The sequence below is a fragment of the Rhamphochromis longiceps genome, linkage group LG23, assembly GCF_057381845.1.
Source record: "Rhamphochromis longiceps isolate RC_006_pf linkage group LG23, R_longiceps_female_GT1.1, whole genome shotgun sequence".
Classification (NCBI taxonomy): domain Eukaryota; kingdom Metazoa; phylum Chordata; class Actinopteri; order Cichliformes; family Cichlidae; genus Rhamphochromis; species Rhamphochromis longiceps.
The window spans coordinates 33,831,524-33,853,377 of record NC_140578.1 but is presented as its reverse complement, the minus strand read 5'-3'; the positions used below and the strand labels follow the sequence as shown (position 1 = coordinate 33,853,377).

The window sequence follows — 21,854 nt, the reverse complement described above, 5'->3', positions numbered from 1 at the left end:
AGCTTTGCTTCTTTCTGCTCTCTGACTTCCACACTGCAGAGGAGGTGCAGTGGATGGTCATCCAAACCAAGTTTATTTAGTTGGGAAAATCCAGTATGTCAAAGAAAAGGCAACATGACTAGTCCCACTCATCTTGCACATGAAACTGAGCTCTTTTCTAAAGAGCACTAACCAGCCTGTGAAACATTAAAAAGTGGAAAATTTCTATGAAACTTTACTGGAAGCAAACCTTTCTTGCATTCCCTTTGTTCTTTTACTTCCTGCCAAGGTTATCTTTTTTTCCCTCTTTAGCAATTGCCTGCTCTGTGTTAGGGTACCTGGGTCGTTGACCCAGTGGTTTCAGTTTTGTACCTTTTATTTGTGTTCTCATCTTAGTTTATTATTGTGAAGGTCTTGGTTTCTGTTTTGCATTAATATTTTCCCAAGTTCTTCTTGGTGTGTGATTATGTAGTTCTTAAGTTTTGGTTTCCATACTCCCTCTATTCTGTGTCCAGTCAGTCCATGTCTCTGTTCCCTCTGTTGCAGTGCCTGTTTGTGAGTCTGTGTCTGTAAGTTCAGTCTGTAGTTCCTGTTTTACTTTGAAAGTCTGTCTCATGTTATCTGGTTTTGCTTCCTTTGTCTTGTCAGCCCAGATTTGCCTCAGCTGTGTTTCCCTACTGTCTCTCATTCCCTGATTGTTCCCTCTGTGTATTTAAGCCCTGTGTTTTCATCTGTCTGTGTCGTGATCCACCCTCATTCAAGCTGTGTGTTTTGGCTGCGTGCTTGAGTGTTTGTATTTTGAAGTTTGTTACTTTTGAGTTCGGCATTAAAGCTGTTTTTTTGAGTTCATGTTTTGTCTCTGGAGTCTGCACTGTAGGTCCTCCATTTCACCACTCCTGCCTGCACACGACGCCCTGTCCTTATTAGTCGTGATCAATAATTGGTGTTTCATCTCATTACTACTTTGAATTTATATTCCTGAATAAATTTTGATAAAACTTTGTAGAGGTGTAGAGTGAGGTCATGTGAACAGTCCATTATAAGTTGATTTACATCCATCGAGGACTTCAAGGTCAACTTAATGGTTACTGGTGGAAAATGGACGAAAACCTTATAACTTGAAACTATGAATCTCACAAGTTTTGATGTGTATTATCAACATACAGAAAGCACTGAATAAAAATACATTTGGCCTCTGACCTCTGCTTCAAGATCAGTAGTTTGATCTGAAGGTCAAAGTAATAATAATTCTAGACAAGGCTATTTAAAGCTATGTTTTTTATTGCCATTGTTTGTATTATATGTATATTGACATAAAGGGAGTGATATACGGGGATTCTAGCTATCACCTTTCTTTGGATCTCTGACCTCTTCTTGAGGTCAAATAAGATCAAAATTTAATAAAATGCCTTTTATCCTTAAAATCATGCTTAAAAATCTTTGTCTTTGTCATGTACAGGGTGGGCCATGTATATGGATACACCGTAATAACATGGGAATGGTTGGTGATATCAAAGTCCTGTTTGTGGCACATTAGCATATGTGAGGGGGTAAACTCCTCAAGATGGGTGGTGACCATGGTGGCCATTTAGAAGTCGGCCATCTTGGATACAACTTTTGTTTTTTCAATAGGAAGAGGACCATGTGACACATCAAACTTATTGGGTAATGTCACAAGAAAAACAATGGTGTGCTTGGTTTCAATGTAACTTTATTCTTTCATGAGTTATTTACAAGTTTCTGACCACTTATAAAATGTGCTGCCCATTGTGTTGGATTGTCAATGCAACCCTCTTCTCCCACTCTTCACACACTGATAGCAACACCGCAGGAGAAATGCCAGCACAGGCATCCAGTATCCGTAGTTTCAGGTGCTGCACATCTCGTATCTTCACACCATAGACAATTGCCTTCAGATAAAAGTCTAAGGGGATCAGATCGGGAGACCTTGGGGGCCGTTCAACTGGCCCACGACGACCAATCCACTTTCCAGGAAACTGTTCATCTAGGAATGCTCGGACCTGCACCCATAATGTGGTGGTGCACCATCTTGCTGGAAAAACTCAGGGAACGTGCCAGCTTCAGTGCATAAAGAGGGAAACACATCATCATGTAGCAATTTCAAATATCCAGTGGCCTTGAGGTTTCCACTGATGAAGAATGGACCCACTATCGTTGTACCCCATATACCACACCAAACCATCACTTTTGTTGTTCCAACAGTCTTGGAGGGATCCATCCAATGTGGGTTAGTGTCAGACCAATAGCGGTGGTTTTGTTTGTTAACTTCACCATTCACAATAAAGTTTGCCTCATCACTGAACAAAATCTTCAGCATGAACTGAGGGTCTTGCTGAATGAAGCTAGGACAGCCACTGATGTTTCTTCATTAATGACAGTTTTCTTGCGTCCATATTTTGGCAAATCCAACACTGAACCAGTTTCACGAAAGCATGGGAGATGGGTGGTCTCGTAGGGTGTCTTGCAGTCTACTGCAATGACCCGGTTACTGCGTTCACCAGATATCAACACAATTTCGATCCGCTCCACACGTGTTAACCTCTTCGACATGTCAATGGCTGTGAACAAAGAGAAACTTGTAAATAACTCATGAAAGAATAAAGTTACGTTGAAACCAAGCACACCATTGTTTTTCTTGTGACATTACCCATAAGTTTGATGTGTCCCATGGCCCTCTTCCTATTGAAAAAAACAAAAGTTGTATCCAAGATGGCCGACTTCTAAATGGCCACCATGGTCACCACCCATCTTGAGGAGTTTGCCCCCCTCACATATACTAATGTGCCACAAACAGGACTTTAATATCACCAACCATTCCCATGTTATTACGGTGTATCCATATAAATGGCCCACCCTGTAAATTACAATAACAGGCTATGATCAGTTAAATATGTAACAATATGAATATCCTTGCACAATGTTCCTAAATAAGGTTTTTGTTGAAAACAATATAAGGTTGTGATCAAAAACATTTTAAATTTGACATTGATTCCTAAACAAAAAAACTGATTTTACTAAGTAATGAAATTAATGCGTTATATCCACATAAAAATATTTCAAAATTATGTCAAGCCTTTTAAAATGGGTTTTAACAGAGCAAATAACAAAACTCTCAGAGTGCTTCTTGTCACAATCCAGAGTTTTTCTTGTTGCTACATTTCTGCTAAAAATATTATCTGTATTTCTCCTCTCTGTTATCTCTTCCTCCTAAAATGCACAATCTGCGCTGTGTTGTTTTATTTTGAAAGTCATCACAGGAAGCTATCAGACATCATCCTGTCTCACTTCACACTGAGAGGCACATCTTTGATTTCATGCAAAGAAAGCAGGAGCTGCAGGTTTGTGTTTTAGTTTCTTAGACTGAGATTTTCTTTTAAATGTGACTGATGCAACAACAGGCTGTGTGTGTGTGTGTGTGTGTGTGTGTGTGTGTGTGTGTGTGTGTGTGTGTGTGTGTGCACGCGCTTTCATACTGAAAAGGATCATGTGGAATACTTTCATGGAGACATCCTGACACTGAAGACACAAGGTAAGAAAACAACAAAGACAAAACAAAAGTTAATCTTAATTCATTTTGGTAAAAGTTGCTTCCAGTTTTTATCAGAATTTCTGTTTTTACTTTACGACAAAACATCTCCAGCTAGAAACAAACCTCTAAATAAGCATGACATGTGAAGTATATCCCAGGTTCTTTCAGTGCAAGTACACATCATCTAAAAAATATGAATGAACCAATCAGTGACCGAGTGTGAACAGTGAAGCTCAGTGAGAACCGCAGCAGTGTGCTTGTACAGTGTGTTTCAGTGTGCTTTTAGATGAGTGGGCTCGGTTCAGTACAGTCCACAGTGGGCAGAGAGGTTCATCAGTTCACATGAATGCTGGCAGTGGACCTTCTCCCCTCCTCCTCTCACTTTCATTCCTTTTCATCCCGTCCTCTTTCAAACTCGTCTTTTGTTCAGCGACGGTCTCTGCTTTCATCGTTTGCCACTGGCTTCCTTGTAAATCTGAAATCTGAAATCGGTGTCCATGTGTCAGACGTGTAGAGGCTGTAAAAGTAGCAGATAAACACGACCGTGTAATGACAAGAAATGCAAACGAGTATGCTGATGAATCCCTGTTCTGTAGTGCAAGCATTCCCATTCCCTTGTCACTGTCCTTTCCCCCAGGATGTCTTGGCCCGCTCTGTACACTCAGTTGGTCGGGGCGAACCGTCATGCCACCAGCCTGGGTAAAATCTGGCTCTCTGTGCTTTTTATTTTCCGGGTCATGGTGCTGGTTGTTGCCGCGGAGAGCGTCTGGGGGGACGAGCAGTCTGACTTCACCTGTAACACATTGCAGGTAGGACGTGTCCATTTTTACATCCGATCCACACATGGGATGTAAGTTATAATGACACTTATTTGTTAAAATAAGATTTGGGTTTTATTGTCTGAGCTTGAATTCTGCAGCTCAAAGAATCATTCTCTCACCCCTAGTTCTCGAAGAATACAGAATCTACTCTTCTCACTGGTTTTAATAGATGGCTTCTCTCCACTGGTTTCCTGTCTAAGAACTGACTTCAAAGTTATACTGTAAAGTTTTATACTACATAAAGTATTAATAATCTAAAAAGTAGTCACTATCTATCACCACTTAATATTTTTATTGTGCTTTTATTGTGTCGGGCGCCACTCCTGTCAGCCAGGAAACGGAGACTCTGTGACAAGTTTAAACGACAGCTGAGTGATGGCATGGACCGCAGTATCAGAGGAGTGTTTCGAGCTCTTTGTTGAATTGGTGCCACGAAGAATTAAGACAGTTCTGAAGGCAAAAACAGGTTCATCCCTAACCCTAACCCTAACCCTGTTTCCGGTGTCCTATTCGCGCCTTGTTTACGGTCCAAAACAAGTTAAGCAAGTGAATGAATCAAGCGGCGATTTACATTTCTCTAGATGTCTTGGGCATTTACCCAATATATCTGTAAATGATGTTCATCGACTTGTTGATATTTTTCCCCCGCGCCTCAGAGCAAAAGAGAAAAGGGATTCAAATGTTATATTTCTCAGCTGTCCCTCGTTTATCGTGGGTGTTATGTTCTAAAAAATAACCGGCGATAGGTGAAATCAAGTAGCCAATTTTATGTTTTGAAGGTGCAAAACGTTTTGTGGACATTGTTGACATACAGTTCTGCACTTCAGAGTCACACTGCTAGCGATCGATGCAGCGATTCTGTACTGTACAGGAGAGACGTCACGGAGGAGATTGTCTGCAGCGATCAGGACGCAGGACACAATGTGATGTAAAAATAAGCATGCAAACTTGCACTAAAAAATCCGCGAAACAGCGAGGTGAAAGGTGAACGGGGTTATTAGCGAGGGACCACTGTAATTGTGAAGGTAAGTCACAACATACCCATCATAAATACTAATGTATAGAAACCCTTACCAGCAATCGTTCATTTTTTGTGTGGCTTTTTTTCACGGTTTGTTGACATGCTGTGTAGGTGTGTACTTGACTAGCTGATATCGACATAACAGGGAAACATCTGGTTTGACTATTCTTCACCTGTAGTTTGAATGCTGAACATTTGCCTGTTTAAATCATAATAACTGTCACTATACAGAGATGTGCTTCTGAATGTGGACGATGTGTCTTCTGCTGCAGTGATGCAGTTCTGCTTGTGTTGAGTGATGTAAACAACTGATCGATCTAAACTCTTTAAACGTCAAAATTGATCATTAGATTTTTTATGACACAACAGCGGTGAGTGTTCCCACCTTCTGCTCTTTGTAACTTAACGCGATCTTTCCGTTTTCGAGTTTTGGACATGATTTTGGAGTATATCTTCGCAGTAGCGATTGACCGCAAAGTAAAGCTACCGGAAATGTACAACCCCACATCCGGTCTCAAACCAGGAAGTTAGCATTTTCTCGTACACAGGGTCTAGTAACTATACACTGATGTTGTCATAATTGTGACGATCATGGTTGGTTTGTTTTTCCCTCAGCCTGGCTGTGAAAACGTCTGCTATGATCAGTTTTTTCCTGTGTCCCACATCCGTCTCTGGTGTCTTCAGCTTGTCTTTGTCTCCACGCCAACACTCCTGGTTGCCATGTATGTGGCCTATCGTAACCACAGAGATAAGAGGAAGCTCCTTCAGGTGTGTGCATTGTTTTATTATGATTACGGCAAAGTCATCGTGATGACAGACAAAATGATGATGTCATTTGGGGCAGCTGTGACAGAGACCTAATTTGCCCCCAATGCATCAATCAGTGTGTGTAAGTTAATATTAGATAAAAAGGCACTTAGGCATGTATGAATGTGTGTGTTTGGGTGAATGAGACTTGTAGTAGAAAGCTCTTTGAGTGCTCAAATGATCTCATCCTGTGCGACAGAGTCCTGGTAGAGCTGGGTTTCTCAGTGCAAAGGGCCAAGATGAGGAGTTAGAGACTCTGAAAAAGCGGAGGCTCCCAATAGCTGGTGCCCTCTGGTGGACATATGCCTGCAGCCTGGTGTTCAGGCTGCTGTTTGAAGCAGGATTCATGTAAGATCAGTGCTTCCTTTTTCCGTCAGTCTCACATGGCTGTTTTGGTTTGATGGTACGATATCTGTGTCTCCAGGTATGCTCTGTATGTGGTGTACGATGGTTTCCAGATGCCACGGCTGGTGCAATGTGATCAATGGCCATGTCCTAACCTGGTGGACTGCTTCATCTCACGTCCAACTGAGAAAACCATCTTCACTGTTTTCATGGCCACTACCTCATCTATCTGCATGGTCCTTAACATGGCTGAACTTGTATATCTTGTCATCAAGGCTGTCTCTAGGTAATAGTATTAATCAGACAGTCAGGTGATTAATCAGCTGATTGACGCAATTCTTTTGTGCATTATTTTTGTTTTTAAGTTTTAAGCTGTGCATTCCATATGCACTTCTTTATATTATATATAATTTATTTATTTTTTCTTGTAGGGGTCTCTGTGATCAGAAGGAGAGGAAATTAGGCAGCAGAGAGAAGATGCGGATCAGGACTAACCAGAAGTCACTTGTTTCAACCTGATTTTGAAATGTAGCTAGAAGACGGAGGGTGGAGAAGAAACTGATAAAAACATTGTCATTTTAGAGATATAATGCATGTGTGAGAATCATAAATGTAAATACAACTCACAAATTGGACATTTTCAATGATAATCTATAGAAAATCAAGGGGTGGAGAGGATGTTAGCATCTTAAAACTATACTTTCATGTTAAATGAGGTTGTATGTAGATAAGCTGTTTAACAAATAAAAATATAAATACATCATGTGCATTTAACTACATGTGTTTAATGTTGAAGTCATTTTAAATACTTTTTATTCTGTTCAATGTCCAGAATCATGTTCTATAAATTGTTTGTAGAAAGAAAAAAATGGGGACAGCTACAATTTCCTATGAGTACAAAGCAAGCAGACCACAAGAAGGCAGTAATGTAAAGCAGCAGTCCCCAACCCCTGGGCCTTGTCCTGATTGAAAGGTCCTGATGAAAAGCCACTGATGTACAAATATTTACAAAAAGTTGTATTTTTCATAATAATTAATTGAATGCAAAAAGTCTCCAGATAACATTTAATCTTCTTTTCATTTGACTGGTTATGTAGTTTATTCTTATGATATTTATGATGTTTGTTTTTAAAGGAATGAAAAAGACAAACCCATGAATTCTTTTGTTCTGTAATGAGATACTGTACTCTGCTGACCCCTGCTGGTGAGCAAACAGGTCTGCAACAATTCCTTCCCCTACCCAGAGGGACTTTTTTTGGGTGACACAAAACTAAGTGATAACATAGGTGAATAGATGGTGTCACCCCATTCTTTGTAGTTGTTAAGAAGCAACAACAAAAAACTTGTTTTCTTTTACAGAAAAAGAAAAAACTTTGCAACATTTTGGAGTGAAAAAAGGTTTTTAAAAAAGATACAGTGACATTTATAATTTATTTGTCTCTGCCTGCATTCCTAAGACTGTGGATGTTATTTATCACTCTACTTTTCACATTTATTGCAGTCAACATTTATACTATGAATCACTTAATCTCACATGAATACTGAGGTAGTCTTTTCTGTTTAAAAGATGTGAAAATGGGCTATATGTCAGTGTTTAATTATAAGGCTGTCATTGGGTGGATAGAATTCATTTTATTGTACACTGGCGCTCTGGGCCATATTAAGCTTGGCCACACGGCTGACTATTGCTGCAAGATTTTCATGTCTGTACTAAGCTTGGGATAACTGATTTTAGTTTCTGTGTTTTCTGCTTCTGTTTATATTTTGTCTTTACATTTGTATTTTGTTGTGTTTAATTTCTGTTATCCTGTATCTTTTATTATTAAAACTTGATGGTGTTTAATGTGTCTATTCTTTTAAATTTCATTTAAAATATCATCTTTGTAACTGAATGTAATTTACTTGTAACTAAATGTCATGTATGTAATGTAACACTTTAACATGTAAATTCCTTTTGGGGGCTAAAAACTGTTGCAATATGAAGAACTTGTAGAAAGATGAGCTTACTTTTACACTTCAATTTTTGTCTGTTTTTTTCTGATTTCTCCATTTTTGACATCAGTAATCTTCCATATTGATGTTTATTTGTAATGACAGTAAAAAAGCTAGTAAGTTATTAGCTAATACCCAGAGGGTGTTTTACCTCATACTGCAACAAGGAACAATCCAAATATTTATTTTTCCCTTAACAGAAGTTGTTAAAGAAAATTTTTGTCTGGTCAGGAATGTGATAGTTGCGTTACACCACATATACACGCGCGCGCACTCAAACGCGCGCCTTCCCCTTACCACCCCCCTCCTGCGCCCCTTGCACGGGGACACCAATGTTTGACAGTGGCGGATGGCCTTGGCCACGCGGGACGCAGCCGCTGTGCTTCGCCTTCGCGGGACAGGTTCCACACGCGCCCTTTTTTTTAGACTAGACTAGCCTCGCGTATTCTTCTTTTCTTTTTCCCTCCTTTTTTGTTGTTAACTTTCTCTCTCTGTTACTCTGTGTATTGCTCTCTCTGTGTCTCTCTCCCTCCCTTCTCCCTTCTATCAATCTGCCCAATCTTCTCTTGGTTGCCCCGAGAACCTCCGTGGGACTAAAAGAAAAAAGAAGAGAAGAAACGCGGTAAGCAGGGTCACCGTAGAGTGATGCTGGAGGTTGAAGTGGGAGGGAAGAGGCATTATCATCTTTCCACCTGCTGGATTATCAGCACCTCTCATGATGCGTTCACATCCATGTGGGAAAGACGGCAGACAGGAAGCCACAAATCCAAACCAATATCGTCCAGGCTTAAATAATCTTTGGGAAAAAAGAATGCATTTTGTGGGGTCTTAGGCTAGATTTTGATACTTTAGTTAAAAAATAAGTTTTTTTTTAAAGAGCCATGGACAAGAAACTAATGGAAAACAGGCGGTAGGACTGTTTTTTTGTTTTTAAATAAATTTGAGGTCAACTGTAGGGAAGCTTACATTTTAGTTTTGATGGATATTTAAATGCAACCATTGCTAGTTGTTTATCTTTTGTATAGGAGACACACTGTCTAATGTTACCACGAAAGGAAGAACCTTCCTGTAGTTTTTCTGCTTGTTGGAATTGTACTGTGTGACTTGCTGTAGTAAATGGAGGAAATAAGTTGCTGCTCCTAACCAGCCAACCAGCTGCTGAATTGATTATTTCCATACTCTCTTTAGATGCTGTGTGCCATTCTATAAATCTTTGCACACTTTAAAAAAAAATTTGTTTTGTACTTTTAGTATCTTAGGCAACTTTGGGCCCATTTATTCACTTGTGTGTACAGTTAGAAACTCTTTCCACATTTTTGGAATGGCACTTTTAGACATACATTTACATTTTTAATATATGTATCAAAAATATCTTTTCTTAAAAGCAAACTGCATTTAATCATCTTCAGTACTATTCCACACCATGTGAAACTAATTGCTTAAACACTGAGCACGGTCATCTCAAGTTTCTGGATATACACTAAGGTAGTTGATTAACTGAGTAATGAACAGAATTGTCTTTTATTGTGACTGTGCATATTTTCGGATTTCGTTGTGCAAATGGCAGGCCAGGAGTTAACTGTTTGGGCTGTTTTAGCACAAAGACCTCTGATCCATCAAAAGCACACAGCAGCCAGAACAATATCCATCTGGCAGCTTCCCTATTGTCTGCCATGGCCGATGGTATTTCATCACGTCAACACATCATGTACATGTACACATACCACCGTTAGACTGGTGAATTAGTAGCCATTTGTCATTTGAGAATATGTTTCACGTGTAAGACATCTGAAAAGTCTTTGTTATTTATTTATTTGTGTTTCTAAGCAGTTTTTTAAGAACACAGTTAAATCAAGACCACGATATTTCCTTTCTGTCTATGGAGCTTCCGTTCTCTCTCTTTCTCTTTTTCTTTTACTCAGTTGACCTACCTCTCATCAGACACAAATTCCTGGATTTACATTTTATTTTGGAAGTAAGTTACACAGTATGCAGGAGTACAGAACACTGCTGAAACTTTAGAATGCGTGTATATGTTTGTGTGCGTTCATATCAGGGAATCCCAGGCAAACATTTGCCCCCATCAGCATTCCTGGGATGTGATGAGTCCGGCATTCAACAGCGACAACCTGTTATTCACTCACTTCACTTCTCACAGATGGCCAGCCATTGTCCACTAACCAGCCAGTCTCGCATCACACACACATACCAATGCAAGTACACACAAATTTGGCACATCCAAAAGCAAATGTATACCATGGAATAACTATCAAACAATCAGACACATGCAGTGCTACTGTGAGCATTGGATTGCACCAAAATGTCAGATGAAGAAAAAAGAGTGAAATTAAATCAAAGTAGTGATAAATGAGCGCTTTTAAACTGCAGCTACCAATTCTTAGTAGTACACTTTGTTCAGAGTACTTGACTGTTCCGGGTCCTCTGTGGAACCTCTTTCTCCTTTTTCATGTAATTCCACATGGAATCTATGAAGCTAAAACCTGGACTCTGTGAAGATCCAACACATTCTCATCCCAAAACGTAACATACCGACACTATGAGATAAGTTGTCGGTATGTTAAGCTTTCGGAGGCACGAGAACTGTTTGGAATGAATCTACACATCTGATCATGCATCGCTTTGGAAAACACTATCTGATATGGTTAAGGTTAGGGTTAAGGTTACGGTTAGGGCTGGAATACACAGCTGGAATGTGTGTTACCTCCGCGAGCATCATTCTTTTGGATTCCATCCACAATCCGGAGCGTATCATAGGGATGCGGAAGGTTACCTTTGAGATGCCATGGGACGTGACAAATCGTAGTTATGCTACATGTTGGGAATGAGAATGCTCTGAAAGGTCATACCATTCGCTGCCGGACTCAATTTAGCTAGTTCTTTATGTCTTATGCTATGTTTCTGGGGTTTTCATCATGCTGCAGAATTAATTTTGAAGTTATCACTCTATAGACCTGTGTGATTGATAATTTAAAATATCTGAACTGTTTAAAAAATTTGGACAGTTCTTAGCACTGGTACTAATCCTAGCATCAGGTGAGGAGTAACAAGACCCTTTCCGATGCCATACTATAAGTATATGGCATCATTTGTACCTACTGTGCACTAAAATGTTTCTGGTTAAAAAAAAGATTCATATTGGCATCAGCATCAAAAAGCTCTGTATCCTTTTTTGTGTGATGTCTGTATGATGATGAGCCCAAAAAGCTAATACAAAGCATTTTGTGTCTTCCTTCCAGATATAGTTTTTGTTCTGATTTCTGGTCGATGGATTTATCACTGACAACACAACAATATTTTAGTAAGTCAGCTTAATTTGTCTTTTTTTTTTTTCAAAACAATCCAACTTATTTGAAATTTTATTTTGAAGTCTTTTCTCTTCTTGATTTTAGCATTGAAGTTCGAAAGTAGTTATGCTTTCTGTGCTCAGTTGAAAAGAGCTTTTTGGGCAGCAGCCAAGTTTTTGTAAAATTTCACAGTGAAACACCAAGGTTTAAATGGTAAAAGAAGATATTTCTAGGTATTGTAAGGCAAGATACTGCTTGAGATGTTCATGCAGTTATTTTGTTGGTAAGTATTAACAGCACTCGTTTATATGAAGCAATATTTCAGAATATCAAAGAATTTTGTTTTTGATGATGATAGCCTTTATATTGTAAGGTCTTTACCTTATAATATAAAGCCCCTTGAGACAATTACTGTTGAGATATAAATAAAATTTAATTGTATTGAACTAAATATATGAATAACTGTGGCTTAGATGAATACTTTCAAAAGTTTCTAGGCTAAAGAGTTTATAGATGAACTGGCCGTTAGATCTCATTAGGACTCTCTAGTCTGTGTTTGACACAGACTAAAAATGGAACAATGCTAGTTTTTTATGTTTCATGGAAAAGAAGTGTCAAACTGATTACAGGAAGAGGAAGCGAATGTTTGGCATAAGAAAAAAGGGAAACAGACTGACAGAGATCGAATGATTCCTCATAAACGTCCTGGAAAATACACTCACCGAACACTTGATTAGGACACTTGCTAGTACTGATTTTCAGAACTGGCTTAATTCTTTGTGAATTCAACAAGATGCTGTATACATTCCTCAGAGATTTTGATACATACTGACATGATTTGCTGTGATGAGAGACACAGACACACACAGACACCTACAATCAGACATAGAGACACAAGGTAAAACAGTATCAGCCATAAAAGTTCAGATAAAATCCTAAATACTGACTTTCTGTGGTATTGTTCTTTAATTGACTTTTTGTTGTTCACCATAGACTCTCATGTCTCTCTGCAGGCTAGAAAACTGAGAGAAGCATGGGTGACTGGAGTTTTCTAGGGCGACTGCTGGAGAATGCTCAAGAACACTCCACTGTGATTGGAAAGGTGACCGACTATTGATAACAAAAACATGATCTGTTAAACATATTAAGCTTACCTTTTGATGATTTTCACTGTATTTCCTTTTCATAGAACTTTTGATACGCCAACATTGTTGATGACATTTTCTGGTTTTCAGTTTGGTAAAGGGTAGACCATACTGACACTGTGGAGAAACCACAAGCTTTAGTTACCCTCTGCATTATCCAGGAAGTACTAACTACTGTGCTTCTAACTGTCGTGTTTGTCCGACCCAGGTTTGGCTCACAGTCCTCTTCATCTTTCGAATTTTGGTGCTGGGTGCAGCAGCTGAAGAAGTTTGGGGTGACGAGCAATCAGACTTTACCTGTAACACACAGCAGCCCGGTTGTGAAAACGTTTGCTATGACGAGGCATTTCCCATCTCCCACATCCGTTTCTGGGTGCTGCAGATCATCTTTGTCTCCACACCAACCCTCATCTACCTGGGCCATGTACTACACATTGTTCGCATGGAGGAGAAGAGGAGGGAGAGGGAAGAGGAGCTCAGAAAGGCCGGACGACACCAGGATGACCATGACCCTCTCTATCACAATGGAGTTGGTGATGGTGGAGGGAAAAAGGAGAAACCCCCAATTCGTGACGAACATGGAAAAATCAGGATACGCGGGGCATTATTGAGGACCTACATCTTCAACATAATATTCAAGACTCTGTTTGAAGTGGGTTTCATTCTGGGGCAGTACTTCCTGTATGGATTCCAGCTGAGGCCTCTCTATAAATGTGGCCGCTGGCCCTGCCCCAATACTGTGGACTGCTTCATCTCCAGGTAAGAAAGTTCAGTTTTATTGTTTTGCATCACAATCAAAGATTTTTTTCTTTGTGTCTGTTTAATAATTCTTCATTATACTCTACACATACATCCTGTCACTCAGTTATATTTACTAAGTCTATCACTCTCTATGTTCTTGTACAACACTAATAGTCTAAACAACACCCCACATAGCAAAATTGGTATGGCCCAGATCTGGCCCACACAATGTGCTTAGACATGGCCCACATACCGCAAAGAATGACGGCCCTTTGGTGGCCCAGATCTGGTTTGCAAGAGGTGGCCCACACATGGGCCAGCACAAGGCCAGTTGCAGACACACTGGTGGTCCTGTACTGGCCCCTGTGTGGATTACCTCTGGCAAACCAGATCTGGGATACCAAAGGGCCGTCATTCTTTGTGGTATGTGGGCCATGTGTAAGTTGTGTGCAGCCATGGGCCAGTTGTAGACACACTGCTGGCCCTGTGCTGGCCCAGAACAGTTTCAGCTCTGGCCCCAGATGTCAGCCTAATGTGTACCTTAATCAAGCCATGTAATAACAACATGTGCCAGAACATAATAGTGCAAAAGTAACATGACGAAACTCTGTTCAGACAGTGAATGGACTAATTCTTAGATAATGCTTTACTACTCTCCCGGATTACTCAAAGTGCTCCACATTCACCCAATCACACACTCTCTCTAAACTGGGTGCTTCCTAACTACATTCATACACATTCACACTCTTGACATGCAGACTAGAGGAGCCAGGGATCGAACCAATAACCTTCCAATCAGTAGTGATAAACATGAGTAAACCCTCACTAGGTTTTGGATAAAGTGTACACTCACAAACCTGTCAAACCTGCATTTGAAACGCTGGCTACAATAGCAGTATAGTATTGCAACATGGCATTTGGGTCTTCTAACTAAAATAGGAAAATAGGAACATAAATAGTGCCATCATTGCCAGACCTGGCCCACATCTGGTAGACATACATCCTGCCATGACACCAGTCAGTCAGAAGTGCTAGCTTGATGCCAGATCCGGGCCAGACCTGTCTGCGATGTGGGACCTTTTGTTTCTAAATGAAAAAGAGCAATTCTGGCTGGCATTGCAGTTTGATCAGTTGTAGTGTTGTGGCTAATAGACTGCTTCAAAGAGTTGAAAGAAAACAACAATTAATATTCCTGTCTCCAACAGGGTTGCCACTAGGGATGGGTATCGTTTAGGTTTTATCCGATACCGGTGCCAAACCGGTACTTTTGAAACGGTGCCGGTGCTTAAACGGTGCTTAAACCGGTGCTTAAGATAAGATAAGATAAGATAACCTTTATTAGTCCCACACGTGGGAAATTTGTTTTGTCACAGCAGGAAGTGGACAGTGCAAAAGTTATGAGGCAAAAATTAGAATACAATAAGAATAAATACAGTACACAACTGTACAGAATACAAATACAAATACTATATACAACTGAGTAAAAATACAACGATGACAGAAAGGATTATTGCACTTAGTATTATTGCATATGTATGGATGTGTGTGCTTGATCAGTTAAAGTCTTTATTATGGAGTCTGACAGCAGTGGGGAGGAAAGACCTGCGAAATCTCTCCGTCCCACACCGTGGGTGCCGCAGTCTCCCACTGAAGGAGCTGCTCAGTGCTGTCACAGTCTGCTGCATGGGGTGGGAGATGTTGTCCAACAGGGATGACAGCTTAGCCGCCGTTCTCCTGTCACTCACCACCTCCACTGGGTCCAGAGGGCATCCTAGAACAGAGCTGGCCCTTCGGATCACCCTGTTCAGTCTCTTCCTGTCCCCAGCAGAGATGCTGCCGCCCCAGCAGACCACGCCATAAAAGATAGCAGAAGCCACAACAGAGTCATAGAAGGTCTTCAGGAGTGGGCCCTCCACTCCAAACGACCTGAGTCTCCGCAGCAGGTACAGCCTGCTCTGCCCTTTCCTGTAGAGGGCGTCTGAGTTATGAGTCCAGTCCAGTCTATTGTTCAGATGAACACCAAGGTACCTGTAGCTGTCCACAGCCTCAATGTCCATACCTTGGATGTTCAGTGGTTGCAGTGGAGAATGCTTGTGCCTGCGGAAGTCTACCACCAGTTCCTTGGTTTTACTGGCGTTGATCTGGAGGTAGTTCTGCTGGCACCAGTCCACAAAGTCTTGGGTCAGACCTCTGTACTCCTTGTCGTCCCCATCAGTGATGAGGCCGACTATTGCAGAGTCATCAGAGAACTTCTGCAGGAAGCACTGGGTGGAATTGTGGGAGAAGTCTGCAGTGTAGAGAATGTAAAGAATGGAAAACACAAAACTGGTCCAAAAACCTCTCATGTTCAGCTGTTTTTTTGTAAAAAGATAACAATGTTAGCCTTTTCTGCAGCTATAGGGGATTTATGGCATCACTCTTGGCTGGAAGCAGTGCTTAAACAATGGAAAAAACACAAACTTTGTCCAAAAACCTCTCATGTTTAACTGTTTTCCACTTTTTCTTTGGTCATTTTAGCCTTTTTGGCCAGGGTTAAGGGAGTATCTGCCATCAAACAAGAAGACAGCCACATGTAGCTATGATGATGTTTGCTAGTTCACCTTACATGCATTAATTTAATAACGTGGTTAGCCTACTCAACGTAAATTACACACGGACAACATTAAGCTACTCACGCAGAGAAGAACGGCGGCTGCTGCCATCATCATCCGTCATCATTTCTGCTACACTGGCAGGGCTAGGGGCCAGGACTCTCCTCTTCGTGTTTTTGGGGGATGTTGCTAACTCCGGGTCCGATAACAGGTAACCCACCCGCAGGGTGCTCGGTGTGAGGTCTCACAGCAAGCTATCAAATACGGCGCATTTCTCGGCTTTTAAAAAAAACGCTATGCGTCGCCAGGTGTTTCATCGGATTTGAGGTGTTACCTCCTTTGACAGTATCACAGTATCAGCTTAAAGCACTTGTTGCAGGCTGCTGAGTTTGCTAATTTTGCTGTGAAGTACAGCCAGACTTTTGACCGCTTTGCCTTGGTCATTTTTAATCTGTAGCTCTGCTCTAAAAGAACGTACGTACCTGGCCCCGCCTACTATCCTGGGAAACGTAAAATGATTGGCTAGAATCTAAAGCGTATCACAGCTCAGGAAAAAAAAGCACCGAAATAAAGCACCGAAATGTGCGCTGCTTTTCGGTCTGGTTACTACCGTTTATGTCAGAACCGGTGCCATCATGGCACCGGATACCGGTACCCATCCCTAGTTGCCACATTACTAGAATTTTGATACCCAATAGTATTTAAATACCACAGGGGCAAAAAAACAAAACAAATTACGAATCATCTTTCCTTTCCTGGAAGAGGTAGAAATAATGAGCTAAATGAGGGTGGTTTAAGTGTCTGATTAGGTCTGTTTTTAAGAAGCTTTTCAGTGTCAGAAGTCAGTTTATTTATAAATAAACAAAATGCTCTTAACACTCATTATCAGACAGTTTGTATCACATTAGTATGTTGTATGATGTCAATAATAGTGATAACCTTAGCATGGTCAAATCAAATCTTTTGTTTGTAAGTGGCAGTCAGTATGAATCAAGGCAAAGGGCTTAAAGAGAAGCCTTATTTCAATATCTGGATGAATCTAGGGCCTGCAAAAAGGCTCAAGGATTATTTTGAATTATTTTGAACTGACAATCATGCAAAGCTACTCTAGGAGAGAGACCCAGTTGGAAGTACAGTGTACAAGCGAGTACAGTAAGGTTCATTTCAGTTAACACAAGAGGATTTTGTGTTTACAGAGGGAGTCTAAAGTAAAAAGACATAGTATGAATAAATAGTATATTGAATAGTAAGGAGCTAGTTACTTTAGTCTATGAAGATATTGTTCAAATACTAACATTTTTGCCCTTGTGGGTTATTTAAAATTGATTATCACCAAGTGTTCCCACTGCAGCCTTTATCGGGGCAGGGATAGCTCAGTAGGTAAAGTGGTCGCCCCATGATCGGAAGGTCGGCGGTTCGAATCCACTTAACGGCTACCCTGAGGTACCCCTGAGCAAGGTACCGTCCCTACACACTGCTCCCCGGGCGCCTGCTTAGTGGGCTGCCCACTGCTTCACTGAGTGAATGGGTCAAATGCAGAGAAAAACAAGTAATTTCCCCATGGGGATCAATAAAGTATCCATTATTATTATTATTATTATTATTTAACAATGAGAAATCCAACAATAACATTGGATTTTCTTCCTTCTTTTTCTTTTAATGTTACATTTCCTATTATACACTGGTGTGATTTGTTAATCACAACCTCTTTTTGTTCCTCTGTTGCCATAGGCCCACTGAAAAGACAATCTTCATCATCTTTATGCTGGTCGTTGCCTGTGTCTCTTTGGTCCTCAACCTGCTGGAGATCTATCACCTAGGCTGGAAGAAAGTAAAGCGAGGGGTCACCAATGAGTTTGCACCTGACAGCGAGTCACTGATTCTGGCTGAAGATGAGCCCACAGACGCAGAGACAATCCCTGAGCAGACCTCTCCTTTGGTGCTCGACTGTCTGCCGACATTTGGCAGCGTGAGTGTGACGGGAGACGGGGCAGCTGAGGGAGGGGCCTACAGCCCACCAGAGTCTTCCCCTGCTGTGACCTCCTTAAACGCTGCGACCACCCCTGTGCCTGCTGGGATGAAGATGGACAACACGGCGTTCCACCCAGACGACTTCTTGTTGGATGCTGCTTCTTTTTATAGCAGCAGTGAGAAAGTGGGTGTTGGAAGTCAAGGACAGCTGGTGGTGATGGAGCAGAACTGGAACAACATGGTGCTGGAAGTCCACGATCTGAATGGAAAAAATTCAGCCTCAGCCTCCTCCTCTCCTGAAGTGGAAAAGACCCCAACACCAGAGGAGCAGCAATCTGCATTTCCCACACTTCCGCGCAACACCCCTCTTTCTTCTCTCATGCCAAAGGAGACGGCAATGAAAGAGGAAACTGCTGTCATCACAGCACCTAAGGTCCTGCACAGTGACTTCACTGTGGTAACCAGGGCGGAGATGCATCAGCCTCCTGCTGCTGCGGGGACAGACAACCGCAAGCCAAGTCGGGCCAGCAAGAGTGGCGGTGGACGAGCTCGCCCCGATGACCTGGCCGTGTAGCTAAAACACACACTCACTCACACTTTTACCCAACTATGCATGCATGCTCTATACTCAGAGAGAGCCTACACATGCTTTTTTTTTTCTTTTAATATGCACTGCAGCATAAAACCACACCTAAGCATGCACTTCAGCATGAGCCTGATGCCTACTGGAGTTGGCTGCTTAGTTTATAGTCAGCATTGCGAATCTGAAATGATGCCCTACATAGATATTGACAACATCAGGGTATGTCCACATTAGTTTCTTAACGTGTAAGTTTTCAGTTCAAAGGAGGTTCAAATTGTTTAGAGTAATGGCTGTGCACATGGGGGTCCATTTTTTTCGTTTACAAACATATAAAAACATCCAGATTATTTTTATTTTATTTTTTTATTATTAGGTTTAGAGGCTAAATTAAATAGACCAAGAAACTATATCTTTTGTATGTAGATTTTTTCAAGACCAAAAATCCTGTCAGGCCATGGTTGTCATTCCAGCTTAGAGTTTTCAGGAATTTTCTTGTAGCCATGATATTGCCCACTGAAAAAGTATCACTAAAACAACCCCCAGCCAATTTAAGCTAATCATATCAAATCCATTGTTTTAGTAGTTTACTGACACAAAGACAGAAATGCAGAAGTCAATTTTGCTGCTACTTAATTTTGCTTCTCTGGCCATTCTCTCACTCCTCTTTGACAAAAGAATAACACAGGATAAGAAATCTAGATGATATTTAATGTAACTGCACACTTAAAATATCCACACAGCCAGCAAAAATACATATAAGGAAAGGTTATTGTGATGATGATGATGACTGGACCTACTAATAAGTTTTTGTGCAGTTTTTTTTAATTTTCATCTTTCTTTTATTTCTTTCCTGTGAGACATCAGAGGAAAGGTTTGCACTTTTGTTTCTTGAGCTTTAATTTTTCTTGTGATGTGATGGTGGAGCTGAAGTGTCGTAAGTGTGTAGAACTCGTCCATCTCTGTGTACGCTCTCTACACAGCCTGTAGTTTTAATAAATAGAGGGATTCACCAGCATTAGAAAATAGCAGGTGACCATAAAGCAGGCCCACCCAGAGATGTAGTTCTAAGGCTTTACAGGCTGTGTGTGTGTCTGCATTTAGGTATATTTATAATGTTTCGTGTTTACAAAATAATATCTCTGCGGTTACATCAGGGTAAACTATATATAAATATGTAAATACATAATAATTAACAGCATTGATATGCACGACAAGACTTTATACAGAACTACCTATGTTTTTAAAAAGTTTGTCTCTGATCAAACTGCAGTTTTACATAAGAAACCAAAAACCATAAATGCTTTAACATTTTACTGACTTTGAGCCAAAGTTTGTCACTATGCAAAACCCCTTAGCATAAGAGTTGAGTCGACTAATAAGACAGTATTTCAAAGTTCCTTACTGAACAGGTTTAAGTTTTGCAGCTTGAACTGAGTATAAAAACTGCCTTCTTTCTGCTGGTTGTGTTTGCAGTGTGGCACGGAAGTGTTGAGTTCCCTGGAGCTGTTTTGTTTAGGAGGACTCTTAAGTTAATTTTCTAGATGAGCTGTAGATTATGCTGTAGCTCTTAGATTTTTTTGAGAGAAAAGAAAGCAATATGATCTAAGAAGTGTTCATTTTTACTTTGCTGTTAGTAATTAACACATCCCACATAGGAATGTTCATTTATGTCCTGTTTTTCTATTAATTCCTGCCAGATTAAAAACACAAGAAAACACATGGATAATGGTTTATGCATTCTAGGTTGTTATGTTGCTTATTAGTAACTTCCCTAAAGCTTTAATTTACCCAATTTTATCCATTGGGGGGAAAAAAGTCAGCCTTGCATCAGGACAGCAAGAGAGAGTGGTTTGGAGCAAACTGTGTTTTGTATTTTTGCAACTTTGTGTTCCTCTATGAACAGATTTGAGTTGCTTATAAATGACACGCTTGAAAAAAAAATGCAACCTACCAAAGAACAGTCAGTGATTAACATTTGAATTTAAACACTTTTTTCCTCACATACTTCACAGCTCAGCTGTCAAATATCAAAGTGCTTTAAGTAATGCTCATATACTGAAACCAAATGCATAAACATAGATCTAGTGATTGTTCGATAATGTGCATTCATTTCAATTTGAAAAGGTTCATATTTTACACTTTTTGGATGGCATAGACATGGTGTAGTGGATAAAGTCAACTTAATATTCTTAATAAAGCTAAGTTCTAAATTTCCAGAATAAACTGAATGTTGCTGATGTTGTGCCTGGAATCTGCTGGAGCCACTCTTCCAGTTTTAGGGTTAGAGCTCCTTCCATTCCCTTCCTATTGCAGTTGTTCCTTCAGTACTTCTCTGTTTTCATAAGCGCTTTCTTCCTGATGTTTCTATCTGCTGGAATTGCCATATTTATCACGATTGCAGTCTTCTGCTCCTTTTCAACCACCGCTATGCCTGGTTGGTTGGCCAACATCTGCTTGCCTGGAACTCAAAGTCCCACATGACCTTCGACCTGTTTTTCTCAGTCACCTTTGGCGCTGTTCTCCCATCAGGACTTGGGGACTTCTAGTCCATATGCAGCACAGATGCTCCTGGACGCCATCCAAGCAACTTGGTTGTGCCTCTCAGTGTAAATGGCCCCAGCTTGCATCTTACATCCTGCTAATATGTGGTGGATAGTCTCCTGGGCACCTTTGAACAAGCTGCAACTTGGGACCTGTTGGCGGTGGTAGGCTCCTTCCTCTCTGGATCTGGTGCTTAGGGCCTGTTCTTGTGTTGCCATGATCAGTGCCTCTGTGCTGTCCCTTAGGCCGGCCTTTTCTAGCCACTAGTAGGAAATCTTGATGCCATCTAGTTCCTCTATCTGTCGATGGTACATCCTATGCTTGGTCGTCCATCGCCCTCTGTCTTCAGCTGCCAGAGGCATTCTTGCAGCTGCTTATTTCTGGGGTCCATCCTCCCGATGTATTCGTGGATGCTCTATGTTTCATCCTGGACTGTGGATTTGACACTCACTAATGCTCCCC

The 21,854-nt window shown here is 40.8% G+C and overlaps 2 protein-coding genes across 2 annotated transcripts; both read left to right on the top strand.

The window, feature by feature from the left end:
- The first annotated feature begins 4,167 nt into the window (after window positions 1-4,167).
- Window positions 4,168-7,172, top strand: LOC146642435 (gap junction beta-2 protein-like). The gene is made up of 5 exons (XM_085397785.1): window positions 4,168-4,338; window positions 5,987-6,139; window positions 6,378-6,526; window positions 6,603-6,809; window positions 6,955-7,172. The coding sequence occupies exons 1-5, from the start codon at window positions 4,168-4,170 to the stop codon at window positions 7,040-7,042; spliced, it is 768 nt and encodes a 255-aa protein (XP_085253911.1). The 3' UTR covers window positions 7,043-7,172.
- Window positions 7,173-12,853: 5,681 nt separating this feature from the next.
- Window positions 12,854-18,842, top strand: LOC146642434 (gap junction alpha-3 protein-like). The gene is made up of 3 exons (XM_085397942.1): window positions 12,854-12,922; window positions 13,174-13,724; window positions 18,029-18,842. The coding sequence occupies exons 1-3, from the start codon at window positions 12,854-12,856 to the stop codon at window positions 18,840-18,842; spliced, it is 1,434 nt and encodes a 477-aa protein (XP_085254068.1).
- The last annotated feature ends 3,012 nt before the right edge of the window (window positions 18,843-21,854 follow it).